We start from the raw sequence: 26,920 nt of genomic DNA on the forward strand, positions 1-26,920 counted from the left end.
TCCCCCGCAGCCCTTAAGCGGCTAGGATTACAAGTGGGAGCCACTGACATCACTGCCTTGGGCTCAGCCTTCCCGGGTCTCCTTCAATCCTTGCAGGTGTGGCGGAAGTGCAAGATGCGAATCTTCACTGTGGCCCAGATGGATGACAACAGCATCCAGATGAAGAAGGACCTGACCACATTTCTGTACCATTTACGGATCACCGCTGAGGTGGAGGTGGTGGAGATGGTGAGCACCCAACCCTAACAACTGCTCCCCTGATGTTTTTCCTCCTGGCCCCACGTTGGGCAACCCCAACACCCAGCTCCCTGCCTCCAACCCCCTTTCACGTCTGAATCCATTCTTTCATAAGATCATTTGTGTGCTGCTTGGCACCAGCAGCTCACACCTGTAATCCCACTTACTCAGGAGGCTGAGATCTGAGGACTGCAGTTCAAAGCCAGCATAGGCAGAAAAGTCCATAAGACTTTTAACCAGAAGAAAGCTGGAAGTGAAGTGTAGCTCAAGTGATAGAGCACCAAGCCCTGAGCCAAAAAAAGCTAAATGACAGCAACTTGGCCCCGAGTTCAAGCCCCAGTACTGGCACAAATAAAACAACAACAACAATAAGAATAGCAGGTTATAGCCAAGCATGATGGTGTATGCCTCCCACCACATGAGAGGCAGAGACTAGAAGATGGAGTTAAAGGCTAGCCAAGGCTACAAAGTGAGTTCAAGGCCTGCCTGGCTGCAGATCAAGCTCTTGTCTCAAAAAGCTAAAAAGAAAAGAAAATGCAAACACAATAGCCATGTCTAATTGTTCTCATTCTACACCAAATACCGTTCCATGTTTCTTATAAACAGTAATTTACACAACCAACAATGAGAGAGATATAATTATCAGAATTTCTGTTTATAGATTACAATGTTAAGGTACAGAGAGGTTAAGTAACTGGCCCCACAGCACACAGTAAGTGGCAGAGCGGGATTCAAACCCAGATTGGCTGGCTCTGGGGTTTGCAATCCTGGCCTTTACACCATTGATCTTCATTTACCTCTCCATCCACCTGTCCCTGTGTGTATTCATTAACCTGCCTGTATATTCATCGAGGTATTCATTCACCCACTGCTCCATTCATCTCTGTATGTGTTCATTCATCCTTTTGTTCAGGTAATGAATGCACTCATTCAGTAGTTCATCATTCACACCCTGGTCCTGTGCTGGGTGAGCAGGGAGCCAGTTGCCTGCTTCCCCAGGTCGATGCCCTCTCTATTTCATCCTTGCTTTCTACCCCCACCAGCTTTGGAGAGATGTCAGGGCACAGGCAGGCATGAGGGAGGGCCAGCTGCCCGCCCCTGAGCTCATGCTGTCCTCCCTTGCCCCCCTTCTTCCCTCCCTCCCCTCACCCCCCCTCCTGCCTGCCCACAGCACGAGAGCGACATCTCAGCATACACCTATGAGAAGACACTGGTGATGGAGCAGCGTTCCCAGATCCTCAAACAGATGCACTTAACCAAGAACGAGCGGGAGCGGGAGGTGAGGCCGCGCTGGCATGGCTGGCAGAGCTCACGCTGCTGTCCGCCTGGGCTCTGCGCAGGCGTAGGGGAGCTCAGGCCTGGTACCCCTGGCCATCAGCATGGCTACCGTCTCCTTCAATAGCCCTTAACCCGCATACCCCTTGGACATTGGGCTTCCAGCCGTGTTAGTACACGGGCCCTGCCAACTCCCCTAACCATGACAGAGAGACCTTGGCATGTGCCACAGATTTTACCCTCCGTGACCTCTGGGGCCCAAGAGAGAGCAGCGGATGCTAAATATGTGAGGGGGGGTGTGTGGGCTGCATGTGGGAGACAAGGGCTCAGGAACAGTCGCAGAGGGTGAGTAACAGATGGATATTTAAAGTCATGGCTGATGGGTAGGAGTTCGGGGCAAACCTCCTAGGGTTTGATTGAGGGGCTTTCAGGGATAATGGTGATGAGCTTCCTATGGGGTGAGCGCCTTCTGGTGCCAGGCACTGGTCCCCTGGAGTACGGATGAAAGATCTACCCCAGGAAGCAGAGTCCTTGGGGGAAGTGAGTGATGGCCCCCCCAGGCTCAGGGACAGAAGAGCTCCAGGAACTGGGTGCTCGGGGAATGAGGGGGCAGGCCCTACGGATGAGGGTTTCCAGTCTCCCAAGGGTGGATATGTGTATTTCTTACAATGTGGCTGATGAACTCTCAGGGAACTGACAGGGGCCCCTTTGAGCTGGGAAAGGATAGTCTCTCCAAAGACGGGGGTGTTAATCTCAGGTTTAGTAAAAATGGTAAGAAGTGAGTGGTATGTGAACCCTGTGCAATGAGCTCACACCTGTAATCCCAGCCACTCAGGAGGTGATTCAGAGGATTGGGGCTCCAGGCAGTCTGAGGCAAAACATTAGAAAGGCCTCATCCAAAAAAAATAACAAAAGCGAGAAAGGAATCACATGCCTGTGGTCACACCTGTAATCCTGGCTACTAAGGAGGCTGAGATCTGAGGATTTCAGATCAAAGCCAGCTGGGGCAGCAAAGTCTGTAATACTCTTATCTCCAATTAGCTACTAGAAAATGGGAAGTGGCGCCATGGCTCAAGTGGTAGAGTGCTCGCCTTGAGCTGAAGAGCTGAGGGACGGTGCCCAGGCCCAGAGTTCAAGCCCTACAACTGACCCCCGCCCCCCCCCCAAAAAAAAGTGAGAAAGGGCTGAAAGGGTATGGCTCAAGTATGAGATTGAGTTCAAAACTGCAGTACTACCAAATTGAAAAAAGAAAAGAAAGAAATCTTACTAGCTAGAACTGATAATAGTTCGAATACAGCACTAAACCCACAGGGCTATGTCAGCCTTGCTGTCCCGGTGCTAGCCATCTGGTTGATGGTATGGAGATCTGGCCTTTGGAGAGGAGTGGTAAGGTCAGAGGTATGGTAACTATTCGGTCTTAGCCATCGTCCATTTCTGGAATGTGCCGGTCCTGGCTGAACATGGGCTCTAGCGGTAAGTCTCAGTGAGGCCTGGGTGTGGACTCCCAGCAGAACTGGCACCAACCTCTGTCACGCCTTAGATCCAGAGTATCACAGATGAGTCCCGTGGCTCAATCCGGAGAAAGAACCCAGCCAACACCCGGCTCCGCCTCAACGTCCCAGAAGAGACGGCTGGAGACAGCCAGGAGAAGCCGGAGGAGGAGGTGTGCGGCTGGGGTGGTCTGGCTTCAGCTGCTGGGAGCAGAGCTTTGGGCCAACCAAAGGACTTACCTGCCCTGGCTTCCTTCATCCCATAGGTGCAACTGATCCACGACCAGAGTGCTCCCAGCTGTCCCAGCAGCTCCCCTTCCCCAGGGGAGGAGCCTGAGGGGGAGGGCGAGACAGATCCGGAGAAAGTGCATCTCACCTGGACCAAGGACAAGTCGGTGGCAGAGAAGAACAAAGGTCCCAGTCCTGTCTCCTCCGAGGGCATCAAGGACTTCTTCAGCATGAAGCCGTACGGGCCTGGGGGTGAAGGGCTGGGCTGAGGGGTGTGGCTCACCTTGGCAGAACCAGTGAGCACAATGGGTCCTCGAAGACCCAGGGTTTCCCCTCTCTGGCCCTGCTTGCTGAGGGCCGGAGGTCTCAGGCTGGGGGTGGGCAGGTGGCAATCACCCAAGGCAGAGGACAATGGCTCATGACCCAGCCTCGTCCTCTTTTGCTGACCCTCTCCTTCTCTCTCTCTCTCTCTCTTTTTCTCTGCTTCTCTTGTGTTTCCTGAAGGGAATGGGAGAACTTGTAAGTGTCGCAGCATGTATGTTTACTTGTTTTTAAATGGTCTCTGCTCTCGTGACCCTCCAAGGCTCTAACCTCTGGAGTCTCTGGATCAGCCACCTTGGAGAGGCCTGCGGTCCGTGCTCCTGGGTCCCCGGGCCCCTGGCCAGGCCGCAGCAGCCCTCCGGGCTGGGAGGGTGACCGAGGGTGACCCCTTGCTCCCGCAGGAACCAGTCGAATGTGCGGCGCATGCACACGGCGGTGCGGCTGAACGAGGTCATCGTGGAGAAATCCCGGGACGCCAAGCTCGTGTTGCTCAACATGCCCGGGCCTCCCCGCAACCGCAATGGCGACGAAAACTGTATCCTGGATCTGAGATTGGGAACGCGGGAGGCCGCCGTCGGGGGAGCGGGGTCTGAGCGCGGGGGGGGGGGGGGGACGCTCCCGGTCGGGGATCAGCACCGCGGACAGGGCCCCCGGGCTCCGGACGGTCCCGGGAGGGGGGCGGCGTGGGGGCGCGACCCCCTCCCTCGAGAGGGCCGGGGTTTGTCCTTGACCGCGGCCCGCAGACATGGAATTCCTCGAGGTCCTCACCGAGCACCTGGACCGGGTGATGCTGGTCCGCGGCGGCGGCCGCGAGGTCATCACCATCTACTCCTGAGGGCCAGGACCTACCACCCGGGCCGAGCGCGCCCGGCCCGCGGCCCCGGAGCCCTCGCCGCGCCCCCCGCCGCTGTCACCGTTTACATACAGACCCCCGTGCCCGTGCCCTCGCCCCTTTCCCCGCTGCCGGAAGCCCGGAGGCCACGCCCGTCGGGGCTGACTCGGATGGGAGCCCCGAGCGCGCCCCGTCGGCCCGCGGGTCTGCGGGGGCCCAGGCTGCGCGCTGCCCTTTTTCTAAGCCCGGCCTCGGCCCGCCGCCGCCGGAGACGTTGCAATAAAGGTCGGGCGGGGGAGGCGCGGAGAGGAGCCGGGGCCCCGCGGGGCCCCGCGGCGTCCACACGGCCTCGGCCCCGGCCCCGCTCCCCGCGCCCGCCCGCCCACCGTCGGCGGGCCCCTCGGCGCCCGGGTGCGGGCGCGGCCCGACGGGGCCTGTACATAGTGTACAGGAGACATCGCGTGTGTTTTTAACGCCCTCCCCATATTTATGTAACTAGAGGCGCAACGGACTCCACCCTTCCCGCCCGGGCTCCCCGCCGCGGCCGCTGCGGGAGCGGAGCCCCGGGGACGCCGGGGTCCCCGCGAGCCCCGGAGCCCCGGCCCGCTCGCCGGCGCTCCTCCCCGTCCCCGGCGCGCCCTCCGCGTCCCTCCCTCCCCTCCAGCTCCCGGCGGAGGCGAGGAGGGGACGGCGGGGAGGCGAGGGGCCCCGGGTCTTCCCGGTTCGCCCCCCGCGGACGCGCTGACTCCTCCCGACGGCTCTCACGCGAGTTGGGGCCCGGGGAGGGGCGGGGACCCCGAGAGAAGCCCGCGGCCGCCGAGGAAGCCCCGCCCTGGTGCCTTCGCGGGGGAGCAGGCGCCTCTCCTCGGACGGCCGGTCGCCTGCTCCCCCGACCCCGTGGCTCCTCGCCAAAGACTGAGATCGCGGAGCGGGAGGGGGCGCCCTCCAGCGACGCAGAGGAAGCGGGGTGAGGCCCCCGCCCCGCCCCGCCCCTTCCTCCCGAGCCCCGTCCGTAGTTCCCCAGATGCAGCTCGTCCGGCTGGTGGGGCCGAGCCTGGACCTCCGGCGCCGGCTCCGGGCACCGGGCCGCGGAGGCCGCAGTCACTCGCGCTTGGTTCTCAGCGCGGCTCCGCCCTCATCTAAACTAGGACCCAAGGCCTTCGGCTCCGCCAACTCGAGTGCTTGATGCTTCCGCGCCCCCAGCCGGGTCCGTCGGAGGTGTCTTCTGCCCAACTTAGAGAAGGCTTTTTCGGCCTGCTCCCCTCCCCAGGGCACGGTCACTGAGGGGGACAGGCACTGCATGCTCGTTCCAGCGCCTTCTGGGACTGGGAACAGTACCTCCAGCCCCAGGGCCCTGACCCACGCACCTAGTTAGACATCCTGCCCCCTTTCCAGAGCCGGGGCCACTGGCTGCTCCTGACCTCACCACCACCTTTCCTTCGAGCCCAGGGCAGAGCGCTGCAGCCGGGGCCAGCTAACCAGGTCAGGTGTGGCCAGGCAGGTGTGAAGGTCTGCCGCTCAGCGCGGGCTGAGACCTGACTAGTCCACGCCCTGGGTGGAAAGTTCCAAGTGTTTGACAGCTTCCTGCATCCTTTTGAAAGACCTCCCGTGGAGAACCAGGGGCTCAGCTTCTAGGCTGAAGTGGTGGGCTGGGCAGAAGGTAGGGGGCTGTATCACCACCAATTAGGGTACCAAAGTTGCACTATCTGGGCCCAGACTGTCTGGCTGGCAAGAGCAGTTTCTGTTGAGACAAACATCCCACAACAAACACCCGAGTTCTCTGTGCTACATGTGCAATATTTGTTATGAATGTTATCACGTCACTCATCAAATTATCTTTCTAATCACTGTAGCTAGATGTTTCATGTCCATTCAAGTGACTTTTCTTCTGAGTGCAATATTTCAATAGCCTTGTAGTGATAGTGTTGCTTTTGTTTTAGATGATCTATGTGCAGGGCAATGCAATGAAGTTGAAAACCCTTGTAAATAGGAGAGATTGCAAGCCAAATCAAGAGTATTTATTATTAGAATTATTACTATTATTAGGCCTGCCTTTAATTTTCAGTGTTTCAGTATTCCGCATCCTGCCTCAGTATTGATCTTGTGTTCTTTGTGCCAATATGAAAAGGAGAGGCTCACTTCTTTCCTTTATTGTTGAATGCTCCCATTTAATGCTTTGAGGCTTTTACTGTATTAATTTTTTAGACTCCCGTCTGCACAAAATGCAATAAAAATAATTTTATTATACCCTTCATGGCCTGAGGTGTGCTATTTGGATGCTCCCCAGAGGATTGGGGAGAAAGCCCAAGCCCTGCTGACAGGCGGTGTGTGGCCATCCCTGGGCTGGGCCCAAGCCCTGGCGTGGAGCGGCTCCTAGGCCAGAGGCACTTCCTAGGTGTCAAGTCACAGTGTGTCATCCGGGCAGGCAGTGAGCCATTTCTACGGGAAGTCCAGCTTTGCCGTCAACATTGGTTGCTGCTAACCTAAGAGAGGTTTGTGCCACTTGGACCCCAACTTTATTATAAAAACTCTGGAGAGCTCTTTGAGGTTCAGTGTCTAAGACAGAAGCAACTGAGATGCAAGCAAGATCCCATCCCAGCTGTCATCCAGAAAAGACTTTCACAATTGTCTTCTACTCTCAGAACAAGAGGACCTGCCACAGGACACTGTTTGTCCACCCAGCATTATTGTGGCCCACAGGCCTTTGCTATCAACTATTCCCACTCTGAACCAGGTGAGCTGCACATGAAGCCTCAAGTTGGCTGACCGCAGGCTGAGGACAAGCACACCCTCAGAAAAGTTCCTTGCAATGAGGCAAGAAAGATGAACACAGCACTGACATTTTCATTTTAATTAAAAAGTGATCATTTCATTTCTTTTTTAAAATAACACGAGTTCCAAAGGGGGCGGAGTAACCCACTATATAACACCAACAGGCCAGAACCCACTATATAACACCAACAGGCCAGAACATTAACTGCTGCCATCGGGGATCTTGAAATTAGAAACTATCATTTGCCCAGCCACTGGTTCGGGATTCAGTACAGCCACAGCCCTCCTCACTCTGCCATGGCCACCCAAGACTCCATCCACAGAGCTCTAGTGAGCATAGCGGTCCCCAGGAACAGAGCAGCTTCCTTTGGCTCCATTCAGAGCAGCAACTGGCCACCCTCTCTCCAACAATCTCATTCTGACTCAAAAGTTATGAACACCATCTTTATCAAGAACATGTTCAAGTACCCAAAGTCTGACATCAAAATGGTCCCTACCCTGCTGCTCAAAAAACACGTAAGAACCCCCGCCCCCCCCAAGCCTGAGGTTTTTGAGCCAAAAGCCCAAATCACTGAAATGTTGGATGTCCACTGCCAGATGCCCAGAGCCATCTTCTCAGCCCAACTCCTCCAGGTGCTAACATTGTTACAGAGAAGAGGGGTGAGCTCAAGATTCAGCCCAGTTCCCATCAAACTGTTGGTAAATGGAGCTGTCCAGTCCACTGGCGATTCTCCAAAGATATGAAAACAAAACAAAAACAAAAACAAAAAACAAAACAAACAACGAAGACTCAAAACAACTCTGAAGAAATCACTGCCCTGACACAGACAGAAGAGCTCCTTCTGTGGCCTGCAGGCAGCTGGTCTGAGTCCTGGAGCACAGCCCCCACGAGGGGTGGGGCACAGTACATCTTCCTTGCTGAGACAACTGCTCCTCTGTGAGTGTGGGCATCACAGCTCTGTTGAACGTGTGAGGAGAAAGCCTTGGTAGGTTCCAAGTGAACAGAGGTGGTGGCTACTGATATGACACATGGCATTCCAGATGCAGCCTTGCTGTGACTTGCTTCTTCCTTTCCTCTCCCAAAGCCAGCAGACAAGGACCAGAGAAACTCATTCTCATAGAAACCAAGCACACACACCTGTACTGCCCAAGCAACCCCGGAGATATTTATTTTCTACTAAAACAAAAAACAATATACTCCCAATTGCAGTATAAATTCTGATTCTGTAAGTAATAAGCAACGCAGCCTTGGGCAGGAGAGGGAGCAGGTGATAGCAACTTAGGACATTTGATGTAGACCTGGAGAGCGCCAACAAACATCCTCCAAACAACTCTACTCAGAATGAGGTGGGCGGTGGCCAGGGGACTGGAGTAGTGGAGCTGTTTAGCCTCAGTAATGCCTCTGGTAAGATCCCATGGGGGCCTGGGGCCTCCCCACCTGTGCTGCAGTTTGGCTAACCAGGTGGGAGAGAGCAGGGCCACTCTGGATCAGAGTGTCCAGAGCCTTCTGTACACTTGGATTGTCAAAGTTAATACCTGTGGAGGATACAGGCCTCTGGCTAGCCATGTTGCTGGCAGGTGTCAGGCGATTAGAAGGCTGGCCAAAGAGCCCTTGGGTAGGAGCCCCAGGCCTGGGGCCCATGTTCCGAGCAGATCCTGCCTGTCCCAAAATGTTTGGAGGCTGACTGCCAGAGGCCTGTGATCTTGGCTGAGGCTGGCTGTTTGCTGCTGTGGAAAAATTCTGGTTCTGTGTGTTTCCGGCAACAACTGAGGGGGACGTAGAGCTGCTGCTGGCCACAACTGTGCCACTATTGAAGAGGCTGAGGATTTTGGCCTGAAGCTCTTGCTGGGAGGTGGGGGGTGCAGCTGGAGTGGGTGTAGCGGAGGGGAGCACTTGGCTGCTCTGGAGCGGTTGGGAGCTTGGCTGTGTCTTCAGCGAGGCACCCGAGGTCGCCCCGAGTGATTGGCGGGAAATCGGGCCTGGAAGACAGAAGGGAGGCATCTGGTTGAAAGCACCTCCAAAGGCAGGAGGCCTAGTAGCCAAGGGAAGAACAACAATCATAGTCACATCAATCACACAGTACAGACAATAACATCAATTTCCAAAATGGCCACTTTATGGTATATACTGTTTACAAAAAGCAGCCTTGTTCCCTGGGAGAACTGTATATAAATAAGGGCATAAATAAATAAGGGCATCCCTCCTGGCTACCAAGGAGCCAGTGATGTTAATCCACCCCACTGCCACAATAACTACAGAGGGATGAGAATTCGGGACCCAAATCTAAAGTTATTATCATTACAGTAGTTATATCAGTATGGATGGCCCATGGGAGAACCCAAAAGATGGGCTTCCCTTCCCTTCCCCACCCAATCAGCCCTGGGCCTGGCACCCTCCCAACAGAGCCTGGGGATTAGAGAAATGCAGAGTCAGAACTTCACCTCGGCCCTGCCACGTAGCTCACCAGGCAGAGAGTCGGTGCTGCTCCTCATAAGCCGCTCCTTTCTCTCTCGCAGATAGTTGATGATCTTGTCTGTCTCTTCGGCAGTGAGATACCTGTTATCTGCCAGCAGATTGATGAGGCTCTGGATGGCTGGAGGGTGCCCCCCACGCACGCCCTCCTCAGGGCCTCCTCGCTCTCTTTCCTGTAGGATGGCTTCATCAGCCATCTTGGCTGCCTGTCTGGCAATCTCTTCACGTTCCTTCTCCCGGCACTCATTCTTGTAGCGTTCATAATTTCTGGCCACTAGCACCATGGCATCTGCCTGGGGCATGTTGCGATGCTCTGTGGGAAGGAATGACACAAATGATTTTCTCCCATGAGGAGAGAGGGCGTGCCCACCTGCTGCCCTCTGCCAAGCCCTTCCTAACCTCCTTAGACTAGAAAGAAAACCATTTCAGTGACAACAGCCACGTGAGGTGGTATGAGCAGGGCTGGGAAGGAGCTGAGAGGTGAGTCGGAATCTTTGGTGGGGAGCACTTGAGCCTTTGTAGAGAGCTATTTCTTTTGGGGGAAATTCCTAGATCACAGACTTGTAGTAAAAACCAAAGAAACATGACAGGCTCCTGCAGATTCAAACAGACCATGTGGGGAGTAGCTGCAGGAGGTAGGCCCAGCAGTCTCTAGACCAGCAGCAGGAGGCCAAAAAGCCCTCTGTAAAGCCTGGCTCTCCACTGTGCTCCTTGGGAGAGATCTGCCCTACTGTTTTTTAATTCATCAGTTCAAAAGTAATGGATTAAAATTTACTTATGGCCCTAAATAACCTCCCTTTCCTACCAGTGGTCAAAGGACTTTTGGCCAGAACCTGCCATGTATGTGCTCAGACACCTAGAGCAAACTCCCTCCTGGAAATCACTATGTATTCCATGGCCACGTACAGGTACAATGGTCAGGCCAAAACAAGAGTCTGGGTGTGGGGTATGGGGTGAAAGGAAACATCTAGGCTGGAGGAGCCTGGAGGAGGATCCCTGCGCAGGGTATGAGATGATTGAGTCTCATTGCTTAGGGATCAAAACACTAAAAGCTACTTTGGAGGACTTGTCCTGTTTTGTACCTCTTAGGGGCTCAGAACCTTCCCCTATTCTCACAGCTCCTCTGTTCACCTCTCCAGTACACTGTGAAAACAAGGATTCCATCATGTTCAGTGCAGTATGTGCCATACGCATGCCAGAGCTGGATACCACAGGTGAGCCAACTGTGTGTATTTCTTTCCAATTCTCCCCTCAGTGACTTCATGTTGTAGCTTAAAATGGGACACAGTGGGAGTATTTACACTACAGAAATTGGCAAATGCTACAAATCTCACCTTACACAAGAGCTGGTTGTTATATTTTCCCAAGATACTTATTGTACACTGCTAATAACTGAGTGAACAGCAGGCCCAGCACTGCATCACAGAGAATGAGAGACAAGGCAATGACTATGTGAGAACCTCCCAGTACACACAGAGAAGGACCCTACCATATTCCAAGTGAAATACACAAATTATTTGCCCCAAACCTACTTCTTATGAATATGGTACAGAATGAATGAACTAGTAACTACTTCTAGGATTCTGACCTACTTGGGCCTTCCTACCTTGTGGAGTTCCAAACATGATGTTGACCGTACAAGAACGGTGAATCTGGTGTTGCTGGGTGATGACAATAGCAAAGGGAGACCCTCCCCTGCTAACATCCTCCAAGGCTTGTGACAGTGACACTTCTGTGTTTAGGAAGATCAAGTCTACAACCATGCCTAGGTCTCGGACCTTCCTCCCAACAGACTCAGCGTAATCTCTGTAAGAACAAACAGGTTCCAGGTAAATAGTCCCTCACCAACAATCTGAATGCTACTGTGCCAGTTGCACATGCTCCTACACAGAACTCAAACTCCAGGCCACCTTCAGTGCCCATGAGGCTCCAAAGATTCTAGGCTTCTAGAACTATGTGACTTACCTGAGCTCACACAGGTGTTTCCAGTGGCACAGTATTTAATACCCTTCTTTCTCTTGATTCTCTAGTCCCGTGGTCAATTCTTCCTTAACACACAAACCTGCTACCTAACACTTGGTGCTCCCTACCTTTGGGAGCCTACATAGTACAGCTCAAAAAGCGCTGGCTTCAGTGTAACAAAGACTGCTTTGGATTGCGGCCTTAACATTTGCTTGCAATGCCGTGAAGCTTTAAGCAAGTCCCTTTACCTTTTACCAGATGTACTTCTCGTCTTGAACCAATGAAATGGGAATAATATAGCTCAACTCCTATGTCATTTCCTTGACTTCTCCTTCAATTTAAATCAGATTGCCATGCTCTCTTCTCATTAGGATTCTTCACTTATATACTTATTTTTGTCATCTTCTCAACTAGACTGAGTTCCACATAGTGGAAGGCGCTGTGTGTATCTGCTTATTAAACCATTATAGCTCCAGTACAAATAATAACAACATGGGATATAATTGCTGTGAAGATTAAAAATAATTTGTATAAAAGTACCTAGCATGGGGTAGTACAAAGTGCTCAGAAAATGAAAGCTATTGTCATGCGCCCAGAAAAAGCTACCTATATTCAAAATAGCATGTTTCTGAACAAGGCAAGCCTGCCTCTTGGTGTCTCAACACCTATTTCCCTAGTCACTGCCTTGAAATTAGCTCTTTAACCCCAAACTGCAAGAAAACACATGAATTTATTTACTGACCGTCTGGGAAAGAGAACATAGCACCTATCAAGCCTGCAAGCTGCTCTGCCCCCTTCTCCCTTGCGTCCTCAAGGAGAGAATGTGAAGAGATGGAAGGGAACAGTGCTATAAACTCTTGCTTGGTTAGCGTGGACAACTAACACTTCTGCAACGCCAGGGGCCTGTCACAAAGCAGGCTTCATTCTTGGCTGACAAATGCAGAGGGCTGCTTTTCAACTATGAGGGATCTCAGGTGCCCCACAGGTGTCCCACAAAGGGGGAGCTACTGCTTTTCTGGGCTAGTGGCTACCCTCATTCTTACGTGCAGCTTGCATGGTTCTAGACGGCCTAGCCCACCTGCGCTCTAGGGATAAGAACAGGCCTTACCCCTCGCCAAAATGACAGGAACATGGATAGAAAGTAAACCTGGGGAATTTAATAAAAACAACTGTTGACTTTCAGTAGCAGTACTGGCATAGAACAGCTCTCTTTCCAGTAGGTTTGCTGAGCTAAGATGAGACACGCCTGTCAGTGCCATTCTGCTCTCCAGTGCCATGAGAATGAGGGCAACACCAAGGAAGCCATGCAGAGGTACCAGGAGAAACAAGTCTTGATGATACAGTTTGACCCTGGATGTAGCCTGAGTTTCCCAGTCAAGCAAACTTAAAAATTTCTCCTTTGAAGATAAAGCCAATTTGAATTGGGTTTTCTGTCACCAACAGCTCAAAAAACTCTGCCTTGTACTTATGTAATATCAGAATAGCCCAAGTTGTCAACAGAGCTACTAAGTTGGAATCTCAATTTCTGTGTTGACTCTTCTCACTAGAGCTAGGCAAAGGGTTCTTACTTAGTCTGCTTGTTGACCACAATCACAGAACAGTCCACAGGTCTCTCAGCATCAAAGCGTCTTTGAATTTCCTCAAAATATTGACGATAAAGCTCTTCTCTACGCCGTTCCTCACGTTTCAAACGCTCTACAAGACACCAGAGTGAAAAACTTAAATAAAGACTATCTTCTTATAAAATGGTCACAGGATTCTGAATCAACCAATCTTCAAATCTACTTCCCAAAAATAACCACTATTATTACTGCTTATTATAAGTTCATTAAAAGGAGGCTGTTGGATCAGGGGGCACAGTCTTTCTTTCTTTCTTTAGCTATACATACTTCTAAAAGTGTTATGAATTTACACCTAAGAAAAGGATTGGGACATGGAGGTATGGTGCAAATGGTAGAGCCTTAAGCAAAAAAGCCAAGCAAGAGTGTGAGGCCCTGAACTCAAGTCACAGTACTGGCAAAAATAAATAACAGAGGTTAAAGGTGTGTCTCAGGTAGTGCCAGCCAATGAGTGAAAGAATCCAATATGGAGTTCAAGTCCCTGTATGAGACAAAAACAAAGGAACTAAGGAAATAAAAATTAAAGAAAAAAAAAGAAGGATCAACCAGTGCCTATTTCTCTACATATTAGTTAGTCAATGCTATTGTTACTCTTTTAATTTACAGTGAATTTGATAGAATTTTATTATTCAAATGTACATTTCTGTTTGGACAAAACAAGTGACATGTTGGGTGCTAGAAGATCACGTCTGTAATCCCAGCTACTCAGGAGGCTGACGTCTGTGGATCATGGCTCAAAGCCAGCCCAGGCAGGAAAGTTCTTGAAACTCTTATTTCCAATTAACCACCAGAAAATCAGAAGTGGTGCTGTGGCTAGCCTTGAGCAAAAGAGCTCAGGACAGTGCCTCGGCCCTGAGTTCAACCCCCATGAATGACCCCCCTGCCAAAAAAAAAGTGACAAAGTTTTATTATACTTGATCTTAACCAAAAGGCAAGTGATTAAATTTTTGTAACCAATTAAAAATGAGGTTCTTAACCTTCTCTACTTGGCCAAGTCTGTATGAAATAATATAAAAATCTTTATAATCAGCCAGAAGTGGAGGTGTGGTTCAGGTGTCAAGTGCTAGCTTTGAGTAACAAAGCTTTAGAAACAGCACCCAGCTGGACACTGAGTTCAAGCTCTAGGACTGGCATCAAAAAAAAGCTTTAAAGATATAGTAAATAAAAATGATAAAAACTCATGTGATTTAGAAAAGGCTATCTGATCAATGGGCAAAAAAGCAGCATGTAACTAACTTCAGTTCCATTATTTTTAGCCATATTGAAGTTTTAACTTATGGCCTCATGTTTTCCTGGAGCTCTTCTACTTGAGCCGTATCTCTAGCCCTGCTTTTTGCTGGATGGGAGTCCAAGGCTAGCTTCAAATTGCAACCATCTGAGTAACTAAGATTATAGGTGTGAGCAACCAGTACACAGGCCTGTTTTCTCTTTTAATGAACTTGTTTAGCCAAGTCATTAACCAAGTAGTTACCTCCTCTTCTTTTGTCAAGTGTCCCACTGGTAATAGAAACATAACATTTCTCCTCTTTTACCTTTTGCACGAGACTGACTTTCTGGGCCAGGGGGGCCTCGTCCATCAAAGCTGTCTCTGTACCGGTCAAAGTAAGCGTCATCCTTTCTCCTGCAATAGTCATCCATCCGCAGGTATCGGTCATAAGAGCCTTCTCTCCTGAAAAGTTGAGAAAATTTTCACAAAGTTAAAACTTTATCCTATTTTATAAAAACCAGAATTCTTGCCGGGCGCTGGTGGCTCAGGCCTGTAATCCTAGCTACTCGAAGGCTGCAACCTGAGGATCGCAGTTCAAAGCCAGCCCAGGCAGGAAAGACCGTGAGACTATTATCTCCACTAAACCACCAGAGAACCAAAAGTGGCTCTGTAGCTCAAGTAAAGAGTTCTAGCCTTGAGCTGAAGAGTTGAGGGGCAGTGCCCAGGCCCAGAGTTCAAGCCCCACGACCGACAAAACAAAACAAACAATAAAAAAAACAGAATTCTTAAGACCTAGGTCCCTCTAAGACAAAAGATTCTGGCGTTAGACAAATGAGACTTGTATCTGGGACTTATTGGTTATCATTTCTGTGGCTATGATTATACTTTAAAAAAATGGAATGGAATATGTATAAAAAGCTCAGCATAGGCCACAATATGTAATAAATGAAAAATAACGTATTTATTTTGAGGAACATCTCATGTCCCCTTCTCTTTTTGTTCATTGGTGCCAGTACTGGGGCTTGTCGTGGTCTCATTTGGCTTTTTTTGAGCAAGGCTGGTATATTCAACACCTGGGGCACAGCTCTGCTTCCAACTCTGTGCTGGTTAAGTGGAGAACAGGAGTCTTGATTCATCTGTCTGGACAAGTTTGAAATATTAATCCTCAGAATTCAGGTTCCTGAGTAGCCAGGATTACAGGTATAAGCCTCAGTAGCTGGCTTCCTTATGCTTTTTTAACATTGTAGTAAAACTTGTAACAAGAATTTGTCATTTTAACTTTTTAAAAAATACGGGAGTTTAAAATTAGGGCTTCCTGCTTGGTAGGCAGGGGCTCTCCCACTTGAGTCACACTTCCAACCCTTCTTGCTTTACTTTTCAGAGAGGCCGATTGTTTCTACCTTTTAGCTTATGTGTATGGTTCTGTTATATCTATTCCTGTGTAACTGAGTCCTTCTTTTCAATTTTTTTTTTTTTTCTGGTCGTGGGGCCTGAACTCTGGGCCTGGACGCTGTCCCTCAGCTCTTCAGCTCAAGGCTAGCGCTCTACCACTTGAGCCTTAGTCCCACTTCCGGCCTTTTCTGCTTATGTGGTGTTGAGGAATCGAACCCAGGGCATCATGCATGCAAGGCAAGCACTCTACCACTGAGCCACCTTCTCAGACCCCTTTTCAATTTTTTTTTAAGTAGCTGGCAAGCTGTTTCCCACAAGTAACTATCTGCCATTTTTACATTTCACAGTATGAAGGTTCCAATTTCTTTATAATTTTATAACTAATATTATTTTCTGTGTTTCTGGAAAAAAATATAACCATTCTAGGTGTGAAGAGGTATTTCATTGACATTTTATGATGACTAATGCTATTATCTTCCATGCATTTATTAGCTACTTGAACATCTCTGTTTTGTTTTCTCCTCCACTTCTGTTTTCATTTGATGATGTTGTCACAAAGATCCAGATTTATTCACTAAGCATAATTCATCACATTCAGCAAAATTCAACACTGTATATAGTATTTCATAGACACTGGAAATACAAGACTAATGTCATTGTCCTTAACGAGCCTTTTAATTAGTTTAGCAACACACACATACAGCTTTCAACAGGAAAGTATGCAGTATTGGGGAGAAGGGTACATACCTATACATTGGGTCTCGGGAATCCCTTATGTCTCTGTATCGGTCATACATGGGGTCCCGGTGATCTCGAAAATCTCTAGAGTCTCTTAGATCACGAAAGCCTCTGAGATCCCTCATGTCCCGAGCATCACGCATACTTCTGCTATCTCTGTGATCCCGAATGTCTCTGCTATCTCTGTGGTCCCGTAGGTCTCGAATGTCTCTATCCCGGGCATCTCGGCCATTTCTGCCATCCCTTGGCTCTCTCCTTGGACTTCCCCGAATCGGAGATCGATCACGCCTTGAATCTCGACTATCTCCAAAGCCATATGGATCTCTGTGGGAAGCAGCAAGAAGATGCTAAGACAATGAAACTGCAAGTAGCCAACCTTTCAGCTCTTCATAGAAGTTTCCACCCTCTAAGCATTTTTCTCTAAAACATGGCAGTGAGAACATGACTGAAATTTTAGGCACAGTAACTTGTCTGGCCAGAAAATAAGGTCGAGAACATTCTAGAATCTCAAACGATTATGACATCAAAGAGACAATGAATGATCAAATCCCAAAGAATTTGACGAGGGTCATAGTATCATTCAGAGTTCAGGGTGTAACTCAGTATTTACATGTCAAATTATCATGTTTCAATAGGTCTTCAAAGTAAAAGTACCTTTCCCCCAATATCTATTTTCTCCCATCAGACTTGTCTGAAAGAGACTTTACAAAGGGGAAGTACATAGGAAGGGCCAACACTTATGAAGAAAAAGAAGAACAGAGCAAAAAGAACAAAAGGCACAATCTCATATAAAGCAACCCAAGGGGTCATCTTAAAAAAAAAATCACTCAAAGTATCTAGTAGGACAATCAAGGAAACAGAAACCAAGCCAAGCAAACTATGTTACACACATTAAAGGATTATGAATGATTCTTCTTCTTCTTGTCCTGCAACTCCACCCCCCCCCCGCCCCCACCTGGTTGTGGGGCTTTAACTCTGGGCCTGGACGCTGTCCCTCAGCTCTTCAGCTCAAGGCTAGTGTTCTACCACTTGAGTCACAGTGTCACTTCCAGCTTTTTCTGCTTATGTGGTGCTGATCGAACCCAGGGTCTCATGCATGCGAGGCAAGCAGTCTACCACTGAGCCACCTTCCCAGCCCAAGGTTTTTTGTTTTGTTCTTAAGTGTTGAAAGTCAGAGATACATGTGTCCTGCTCTGACTTCAATGTTCTTTATGACTACTACGCTCTACTGGAAACTTTTCCTAACACATTTAAAATAAAATATTTCCCATTCTAACTTAGTCTCATTTCTAACTTTCTCACTTCTGCCCAAAATCTTTTTGGTTACCAAGGCTTAATTCTAGGAAGTTAACTTTGATTTCTCTTCTGTTCCTATTTAGTACGAGTTCTGCTCATTTTTTTTTCCCATCCCCTCTAGATTTATATGCCCACTCCAGGCCCTTATTTCTATGCTAGCACCACATTTTCAAAAACCACTCTATCAAAACAAAAACAAATCTGGAATCCAACTCATCCAACACTTAAATACCTACTTACAATCCTAAAAGGTGCATTTCCAGCTGTAGCAACCTCAGCTTGGATCTCATGATCCCAGGAAGCAATCTATAACAATCTGGTTCATTAGATTACCTTTTCCTTTTTCAATCTTCTCATTTTTATATAGGGTATTCTTATGGCTTCACATAACATAGTCTCAGTTTTTTTGTTTTTGGTCAGTCGTGGAGCTTAACACTGGGCCTAGGCACTGTCCCTCTTTACCTCAAGGCTAGCACTCTACCACTTGAGCCACAGTGCCACTTCCTGTTTTCTGGTGGTTTACTAGAGATAGTCTCATGGACTTTCCTCCCCAAGCTGGCTTTGAACCACAATTCTCAGCTCTCAGCCTCCTGAGTAGCTAGGACTGCAGGCGTGAGCCACTGGCATCTGGCTAGTCTCAATATTTTTATTCATATGGTTTTTCTATTGGAATAGTTTCCCTAATCTAAACCCCATACAATCCCCATGGACAAGTGTATGTTCTATGTCTTCCAGGCAATCTTCCCAACTCTTAGTAACTGCTGATTTCTCCTTGTTCAATTCTCAGGTAATTTTTATTTTTGGGGTCAGTCGTGGGGCCTGAACTCTGGGCCTGGGCGCTGTCTCTCAGCTCTTCAACTCAAGGCTAGCACTCTACCACTTGAGCCACAGCGCCACTTCTGTGTTTTTCTGCTTAAGTGGTGCTGAGGAATCAAACCGAGGGCCTCATACATGCGAGGCAAGCACTCTACCACCGAGCCACCTTCCCAGCCAATTTCTCAGGTAATTTTTTTTAATCTCTATCTCTCTTGATATGGTATTTACCTTTGTATAATGTCTTATGTCTGACAAACTTTACAGAATACCTCCTCTGTAAAACCTTCCCCCAAACTCTTTGTTGTTTGGTTGGTTATAGGGCTTGAATTTAGGGCCTGGGTGCTCTACCAGACTTAGGTAGATCCTCAATTATCTTGGTTCCCATCTTCTCCACCTCATGTTCCCTCTCTACTTTCTTGCCTATGAGCCTTTCATCTGTGAATTACCTAGATCTTTCCTACTTTCTTCACTTGAGCAGCAGGAGTGAATTTGCAATTTTTCCATGTTTTGGCACAGAAATATAATTTACTCCCTAATCCAGTAGTCTATCCTACTAGACTGCAAGTTCTACACAAACTATCCATTTGTCTTTGTACTATATATCCACCAGGTAGCAGTATCTCTGACACATAGGAGACTCTCTATAAATCTGTTAAATGAAGCTCACTCCTGTACATACTTCTAATACTGCAATTATTAAACTGTCTTGTAATTAATCATGTACTATGTTTTGCTCGAGCTTCCATAAGATTTGTATCACCAAGTGATGTTGTAGTCATATACCCTATTATGCTCACAAGCAGAATCACTTAACATCTTCTCAGAACACAGTCTCTTCATTAAGCAGTGCTCGAGTGTACTTGTGTCCACTGCTTCCCTACCAAACGGTATTGTCTGGTAGGAATTTAGTAAAATATTTCATGAGTTGAATTATTTTCTAAACTGTAAGTCACTAGGAGCAGTTTATACTATGTTTTGTTCTTCTGTCATTTACAACTATACGTACAAGGAATTCCTTACAATGTCATCAGCTTGGTGGGAAACTTCACCTTTACAGGTACAGAAAAAAAATTTAAATGCCAATTTCACTTCTATGGGGGAAGTCATTGTTTCTACACATTTATGTATTCATTTGAGATGGAGGTGCTATGTTTGCCCAGGCTGATTTCGAACTCGGATGATCTGTCTCAGTCTTTCAATCAGTTGGCACTACAGGCACACACGTCTTTTCATATTTGAAGGTACACTAGTATTCTTGCTGTGAAGCAAACATGGCATTTAAATGGGAATTTAAATATGACAGTAAACATTATTCCAACTTTCCCTATTCTATCAACTAATCCTCTTAACATATGTAACGTAAGATAAAGTGTACAGTAGGGGCAAAATTCAAGATCCAATAAGAAGTGACAAGTGGAAAGTATTTTTGGATTATTAATGATCAGTGGATAAACCTGCCTTGGGGAACAGTTGGAAGTTGTCATTAGAGGTGGAATCAAATTTCAAGTGTTCTTGGCAATCAGGGCTGAAATATCATGAACCTGACAGACCACAGACCACATACAAAGCCTTGGGCTGCTGGAAATATGGTTAAGAACATCATGTCACTGTGTGTTTTTCAGACGTAGGACAATTATACATGCCATGTTTATTCTCTTTAGTTATTTTTAATGTTCTGGAGATGGAACTCAGGGCCTCATATGTATTAGCAAGTGCTCTACTATTGAGCTGTGATGACAAACCCCATGTTTCTCTCTTGTGCCAGGATAGGGGCTTGAATTCAGGCTGGTTGCTGTCCCTTAGCTTTTTTTCTTTTTCCTCTAGGCTGTTGTTCTACCACTTGAGCCATAGTCCCACTTATGGCTCTCTGTGTGTGTGTGTGTGTGTGTGTGTGTGTGTGTGTGTGTGTGTTTGTGTGTGTGTGTGTGTGTGTTTAATTGGAGATGAGGTTCTCAGCTGGCCTAGGTGTGTGTGTGTGTGTGTGTGTGTGTGTGTGTGTGTGTGTGTGTGTGTGTGTGTGTGTGTGTTTAATTGGAGATGAGGTTCTCAGCTGGCCTAGGCTACTTTTGAACCATGTTCCTCAGAACTCAACCTCCTAAGTAGCCAGGATTATAGTTGTGAGCCTGTAATTTTACTTACCTGTCAGGAGTCTAACCCTGTAGAACGATTATATCCTATTTTGTAGAACGATTATATCCTATTTTGACTAAGTCTGGGTCCATGTCTCCAGTATATCAAAACAAGACACTCAACGTATCCTAAGTCCACGTACAACTCAACCACTAATTTTCTTTCAATTGCCTTCAGGATGAAACTGTAAGAGGTGACAATCATAAAGGAAAAAGAACCAAAGGAACAGTGGTAATAGGGACAAGAAAGAAAATTACTTTTAAAATGAAAGGGTAAAGTTCTTTTCCTTTTTCCAAAAGATGAACAATGGTCTTCCATACTGTTGTTCTGGAGATAAAAGCAAACAAAAATCCTTTTAGGGGGTCACTTTGGGACCCAAACAAAGAACTTCTCAGAGGAAAAAGGCTCCTGTTACTGACCCTACCATCTTTCCCCAAACAAGAACACAGCTAAGAACAGGGTGGCACAGTGTACAGGATGCTGAATGTGCGGAGCGTCCTGCATGAGATGCTTGACCTCAGGAAGTAGGCTACAAGCAAGTCTCTGGAGCACAGTATAGTTCACAGTATCATCACAGGAGGTGCATTACTAAGGAAAACCAGTGCGGCATACCCTCAAGTACCAGGTAACTAAGAGCTAAAAAGAAAATGAACAGCAGTTAATTTCAGCACTACAGTCCACAAACTGAAGCAGGTGGCAAACACAAGTAAAGTTTTGCTGTCAAGTTCCTATTAAGCAGGGGAAAGAGGCAAATGTTCTTCACTTTGAGAAAAATACAACCATATCACTGGGAAACATTTTAGAGGTAAAGGAGGGACAGGTGAAGGAAAAACCATGGCTCAGATGGCTGGTAGTTGTGCTTCTCTTGCTGGGGACTAAAGGAGCTTGTTGAGTAGTAGGCATTTGCGAGCTTACAGACCAAGAACTGACAGTCATCCTAGAAGACTGACTGGAGCTGCTCTTCATCAAGCCTCTGAAACCTCAGATCCAGAGAGGTGGTTGGCTTTGGCTATACAGGTCAGGGAGAAAGGTCTCCATCTTTTTCTCTTTTCTGAGGAGGACAGGTTGTCCTTTCTTCCTTTCTGTTCACTGGAATATTTTCCTTTGGAGGGCAAGTCTTTTGACTCTGAGAAAATATTTTCTTAGGATTCCCAGTTTCTGATATTGTCCACAAATATTAACTTAATGCTGGTTGCTGTACAATGCTGAATCCCCACCATGATGGCTCCATGCTGTTAAGAGATATGACTTGTGCAGAACTGTGCCATGAGCTGCAGGTGACATACAGTGTACATCACAGATCCAAAATTCGTTAAGTGCCCATGCATTTTCCCTAGGAAGCAGGCAAGTCCAAATATGGTGTTTCTGTTGGTGGAGATGGTACTTGCTGAGAATTGTTCATTCTTCAAGTGTTGTTGTAGGTCATGCATAGCCTGAGACATAGTGAGGCCCATCTATTGTTAGGGCTATCTCTCACCCAAGGAGCAAGGAATTATTGAAGGCCCTATGGGCAAATAGAAAGCACTTGAAGCCATGTTGGAAATGTCTCCATAGCCAGGCTACTTGTGATGAGCCAATTCCCACTGACTTCCACCAGAGATGCCATGTTTACTATCTTTCACAATCTTCCTCAGAGCTTTGATTTACACAAGTAAATCTACTTGTTCTTCTGTAGGTCATATGGGAAGGTTTAGGAAATGCACTTACTTCTAATACTTGGAGGCCAAGTATGCATACATTCATGACACAAGACTGAGCTTGCTAGTGTTGTACTGATGATAGCTACTGAGAATGTCTAAGACATAATCAGAATCATGATTTAGTGAATGAAGATCCATCATTTTTAGGATAATGCTAATACTCAGGATCAACATGAGACAACTGGTACAGTCATTATGTAGTATACACAAAGCAGTCCAACATGTGGTCCAAGGATTAAATTGTTAGGAATTAGGCTAAAATGTGATCCAGTAGGGATCCCTCATGCAGAGTTCAGTGCTTGGTTGGGCCAACACTGTCAGAGTTAAACTGTGACAGTTGGAGTCACTAGGGAAGCACATCACAGAGCAATGCCAGAACTGTGGTTTACAGAGACACTTGAAGAGGTGATAATCTTGTGAAAATTCCCAAGGATATATCTAGGTGTTTTGACATTCAACATTAAAGTCCAGTAAACCAAGGTGCTATAAAGGTCTTGTCAGTATGTTTAAAGACAATTTTCTTATTAAGATTTTTTTTGGGGGGGGGGTCAGTCGTGGGGCTTGAACTCTGGGCTTGGGTGCTGTCCCTCAGCTCTTCAGCTCAAGGTGAGCACTCTACCGCTTGAGCCATAGCACCACTTCCGGTTTTCTAGTGGTTTATTGGAGATAAGAGTCTCACAGACTTTCCTGCCTGGGCTGGCTTTGAACTGTGATCCTCAGATCTCAGCCTCCTGGGTAGCTAGGATTACAGGCCTGAGCCACCAGCACCAGGCAATTTTCTTATTAAAAGTAGGAAGCACTGAGGCATAAAGGTAAGTGGGTTTTGTTTTTCTCCTTATGAACAAGGCATCCTCTATGGCTGGGAGCACAAGATTCATTAGGGCTGCCAAATGAAGGCATTTTGGTTATTGGTACATTTGTAATCATGTCAAGGCTTTAACTGGAAGTATCCAAATAAATAGTACACTCTCAGGTAAGTGATTAGCCCCTTCCAGGTTAACCAGTCACTCATCTTTCCTACTTGTTGCATTTTACTTTTGTTCTATTGGGGTACTAACTATTTCAAGACATAAGGTATGATCAGAGCAAATGACCAAATGCTAGTGCATACTCAAGGCCCCACATTTACTAGTTGGCTGCTCTATCATTGGAGACAAACCTCAAGCTTTTGAGGAAGGGTCATGTTTTATGCCTGTGGTGATTCTCCTACTTGCAATTCCCATGCTAATGGGGATGACAGGCATGTGACACTATGTCCATGCATTGTGCTTCCCTACAGCTGGGATAACAGCTGTGTAGTAATGCACCCAGCCTTTGGTTAAGAGTTGAGGATTTTTATGCTCAGGCTGATCTTGAATGACAATCCTCCATGTCTGCCTCCCATGTAGCTTGGTACCTTGAGCTACCATGTTTCTGAAACAGTGCTTTATTTTGAATACAATGTTCAATTTGTCTGGACTTTTTTCCTCTGTGATACTGGGGTTTGAACCCAGGGCTCGTGCAAGCTAGCTAAGCATTTTATCAATTAAGCCCTTTTTGCTTTTGCTTTTCTGGGGCTGGCCCAATTTCACAATCTTCCTGTCTCCATCTCTCAAGAGGCTGGGATTGTAGTTGTTCAACAGCATACCAGCCCTGGTGTTTGTGTGTGTGTGTGTGTATGTGTGCGTGCGCGCGCACATGCACACACACGCGCACGCATGTGCCAACCCTGGGGCTTGAACTAGGGCCTGGGCATCATTCCTGAGTTTTCTACCACTTGAACTACAATTCCAATTCCGACTTTTTTTTTTTTGGTCATTAATTAGAGATGAGCTGTCAGATTTTCCTGCCTGGGCTGACTTCTTGAAACCATGACCCTCAGATCTCAGCCTCCTGAGTAGCTAGGATTACAGGCAGGAGCCACCAGTGCCCAGCTCCGAGATGTTTTTTTTTTTTTTTTTTTTTTTTTTTAAATAATGGTAAAATCCCAAGACCTTTCACTCAGAATGATTTTTTTTTCTTTTTCTTATTTCATTTATTACATTAAAAAATAATATCAGTTAGTACTTTAGGAGGATTTAATTTTGGCATGTCCACATATATACATAGAAAGTAGTTTATCAGACTCACCTTGCTCAGAACAAATTTTACTATATGTGACTATCCTTCTTCCCTGGGGGGTAAATAAGCATGCCTGTATCATGTTAAATAACATACTGAGGAACACAGAGACATACTGCAAAGGGAACACTGATTACTGATCAAATTATATTAGCCTAGCTATCCCTTCTACTGGTTACTAATATAAAAGGAAGTCACTGCTTTATCCAAATCTAAATGTCCTCCTTTTATAACTTAGTTCTGAGGAAGGTGACATTTTAGAGGTATATAATGACTTGTATATATTTATATTTGCACTACCTGGTAAGAAGCTCATTTGAAAAGGTTATTTGTGGAAACTTATAGATGAAAGTATGGAGTTGTACTTTAGGCTAGGCTAAAATTAATCTTTTTAGTTTAATGTCCCAGTAACCAGAGATTCTAAAACTGCAATTTTGAGTATCTATAATCAAGTAGCAATGTAAAAGCAACAGGTTACTTATTAGGATGAATAAAACACCCTCTTAATTTCAAGCAGAAAAAAACATCTACATGCTGTGTGTATGTGTATGTCTGGGTGTTGGTACAAGGGCTTGAACTCAGGGCCCCTCTTGCTCTCATTAGGCTTTTTGCTCCTGGCTGGCACTCTATTACTTGAGCCATGCCGCCAGTCTAAATAAAGAACTACTTTTATTTTCCTTCTTCAAAAACACAAATAACATTACATACAGATTACATGCCTTATAGAGATAACAGAGTGGTAAGATTTTACTCGTGGAGTCACATGTTATTAGTTAGAAATTCCATAACTCCTGCTTTGTTTAGAAAGTTACATATTAGTGCCTTTTGGCAATTGGACACACATCAAGTTTCTTTTCAACCCATTTGGCAATTGTAGCTTCCAACAGTAGCCTTGTATTTCTGACCATCTTAGCCCCCCAATTGCATGTTTAATGAGGAACAATACAGATGGGAATGCCCTAAATTTGCAGCATAATTAGATGCAGCCTAATGGAAGAAGGTATTTTATGTACTCTGCTAATCACATATGCCAACAAATCAACCAGTATTGTTGTTGTAAGCTACAAGTATACTTATGGTTAGAAAAGATACTAATGTATTTGCTCACTTCTGCAATAAAACCAGGATACAGAACATCCACCTGACAGCTATGTTGTTACTATAGTTATACTTCTGAGTGAGCAGAATAAACAAAGAATCCACTTGAAATCAGCATTTCCTTACCCCTAGGGTCTGCACAAACTCTGCAGAGCACACACATATAATGTATTTTTAGTAACTGGAAATCACCTTCCCTTTATATCCAAGTAGGAGTATACACAGGAACTACGCAAGTCATTCTTTTGTGTAAGTAGATGACAAAATATATAGGTCTTTTTGATCAAAAGCGAGCAGCTATATATTATGTGTATATGCTTAGTTGGGCATTTCCCCAGATCCTGTGGTGATATCAGTACAAGATTTCACTGTGTTTTGCAGTGTTTAGCTTACTGTAGGAAATGTAATTTTCTGTGGGATATAAATTAGGTATGTAGTTTCTGTGGAAAATGGCATTTTACTGAAGGGCAAAGGCAAAATCCATACTGAGTATTCACTTAAACCTGGAAGAGATACCAGACATGACACATCATACATATCTGCAGTCCATACCCAACTGCACAAATGTCCACTTGTGTGTTGTTATGAAACACAGAGTTTGGATATAATATACTGTTCTTTGGTGTAAATGACAATATTGGTAATATTCTTCCATGAAAGAAAGGGCCAATTTAATTTGTATGTTGAGGGTACACACCAGGATTACCTCTTTTATACATACTGAAGGGTACACATTCCAGGAATGCCCCCTATTTCCAGGAAAGCTAAGAAAAAGGGAGACTTTTAAGAGGTGGGATGTATTGCCCTTTTTATTTCCCCTCAAACAGGTAACCCAAGCATGCAAGCACAGGGGATCTGCAGCACAGGCACAGCAGCAATCTCTCAAGCAGCTCTTTCCAATAAACCCGAGTTAACATCTGGACCGGCAGCCATTTGGAATGAAGAGTCGAATCTCTGCTGCCTGCTGCAATGCAGCATGGCATACACCAGCGACCCTGGGGCATTCCTACTGCTTTGGAGGCTCCCATTGACATGTGAACGGGGCAAAGACAGAGGTTTATCCTCTTCCACTTGCCTGCAACTCATGTTGCAAGCTGAACTTGCTGGGCTTGCCACGGAAAACACAAAGCTTCCTCTGCATCTCCTGATGTGTTTTAAAAAAGCTTGAGCAAGGCCCGTCATACAGGTTCATGTTCTTATTGTTTGCTTGAGCGTTTCTGATTTGTTGGGGGGC

The 26,920-nt window shown here is 46.8% G+C and overlaps 2 protein-coding genes across 5 annotated transcripts in view; one reads left to right on the forward strand and one right to left on the reverse strand.

Moving 5' to 3' along the window:
• Slc12a5 (solute carrier family 12 member 5) overlaps nt 1-6,635 on the forward strand; it is a 41,659-nt gene extending 35,024 nt beyond the window's left edge. For both annotated transcript variants that reach the window (XM_069989882.1, XM_069989883.1), the window contains exons 20-26: nt 97-228; nt 1,409-1,516; nt 3,053-3,175; nt 3,269-3,468; nt 3,735-3,749; nt 3,953-4,086; nt 4,295-6,635. In XM_069989882.1, coding sequence (XP_069845983.1) covers nt 97-228; nt 1,409-1,516; nt 3,053-3,175; nt 3,269-3,468; nt 3,735-3,749; nt 3,953-4,086; nt 4,295-4,386 — 804 coding nt within the window. In that variant the 3' untranslated portion in view covers nt 4,387-6,635. The remainder of the gene's footprint in view (nt 1-96; nt 229-1,408; nt 1,517-3,052; nt 3,176-3,268; nt 3,469-3,734; nt 3,750-3,952; nt 4,087-4,294) is intronic.
• A 584-nt stretch (nt 6,636-7,219) lies between these two features.
• The window catches only part of Ncoa5 (nuclear receptor coactivator 5), a 38,292-nt gene continuing 18,591 nt past the window's right edge, over nt 7,220-26,920 (reverse strand). For 2 of the 3 annotated variants that reach the window (XM_069989884.1, XM_069989885.1), the window contains exons 3-8: nt 16,556-16,870; nt 14,742-14,878; nt 13,159-13,285; nt 11,235-11,434; nt 9,621-9,941; nt 7,220-9,135 (exon numbers count right to left, since the gene is read on the reverse strand). In XM_069989884.1, the coding sequence (XP_069845985.1) occupies nt 8,546-9,135; nt 9,621-9,941; nt 11,235-11,434; nt 13,159-13,285; nt 14,742-14,878; nt 16,556-16,870 (1,690 nt within the window). In that variant the 3' untranslated portion in view covers nt 7,220-8,545. Of the gene's footprint in view, nt 9,136-9,597; nt 9,942-11,234; nt 11,435-13,158; nt 13,286-14,741; nt 14,879-16,555; nt 16,871-26,920 lie in introns of all 3 variants that reach the window. The other variant, XM_069989886.1, reaches the window with a different exon arrangement.

The sequence above is a fragment of the Dipodomys merriami genome, unplaced genomic scaffold, assembly GCF_024711535.1.
Source record: "Dipodomys merriami isolate MVZ:Mamm:240054 unplaced genomic scaffold, mDipMer1.0.p SCAF_39, whole genome shotgun sequence".
NCBI lineage: Eukaryota > Metazoa > Chordata > Mammalia > Rodentia > Heteromyidae > Dipodomys > Dipodomys merriami.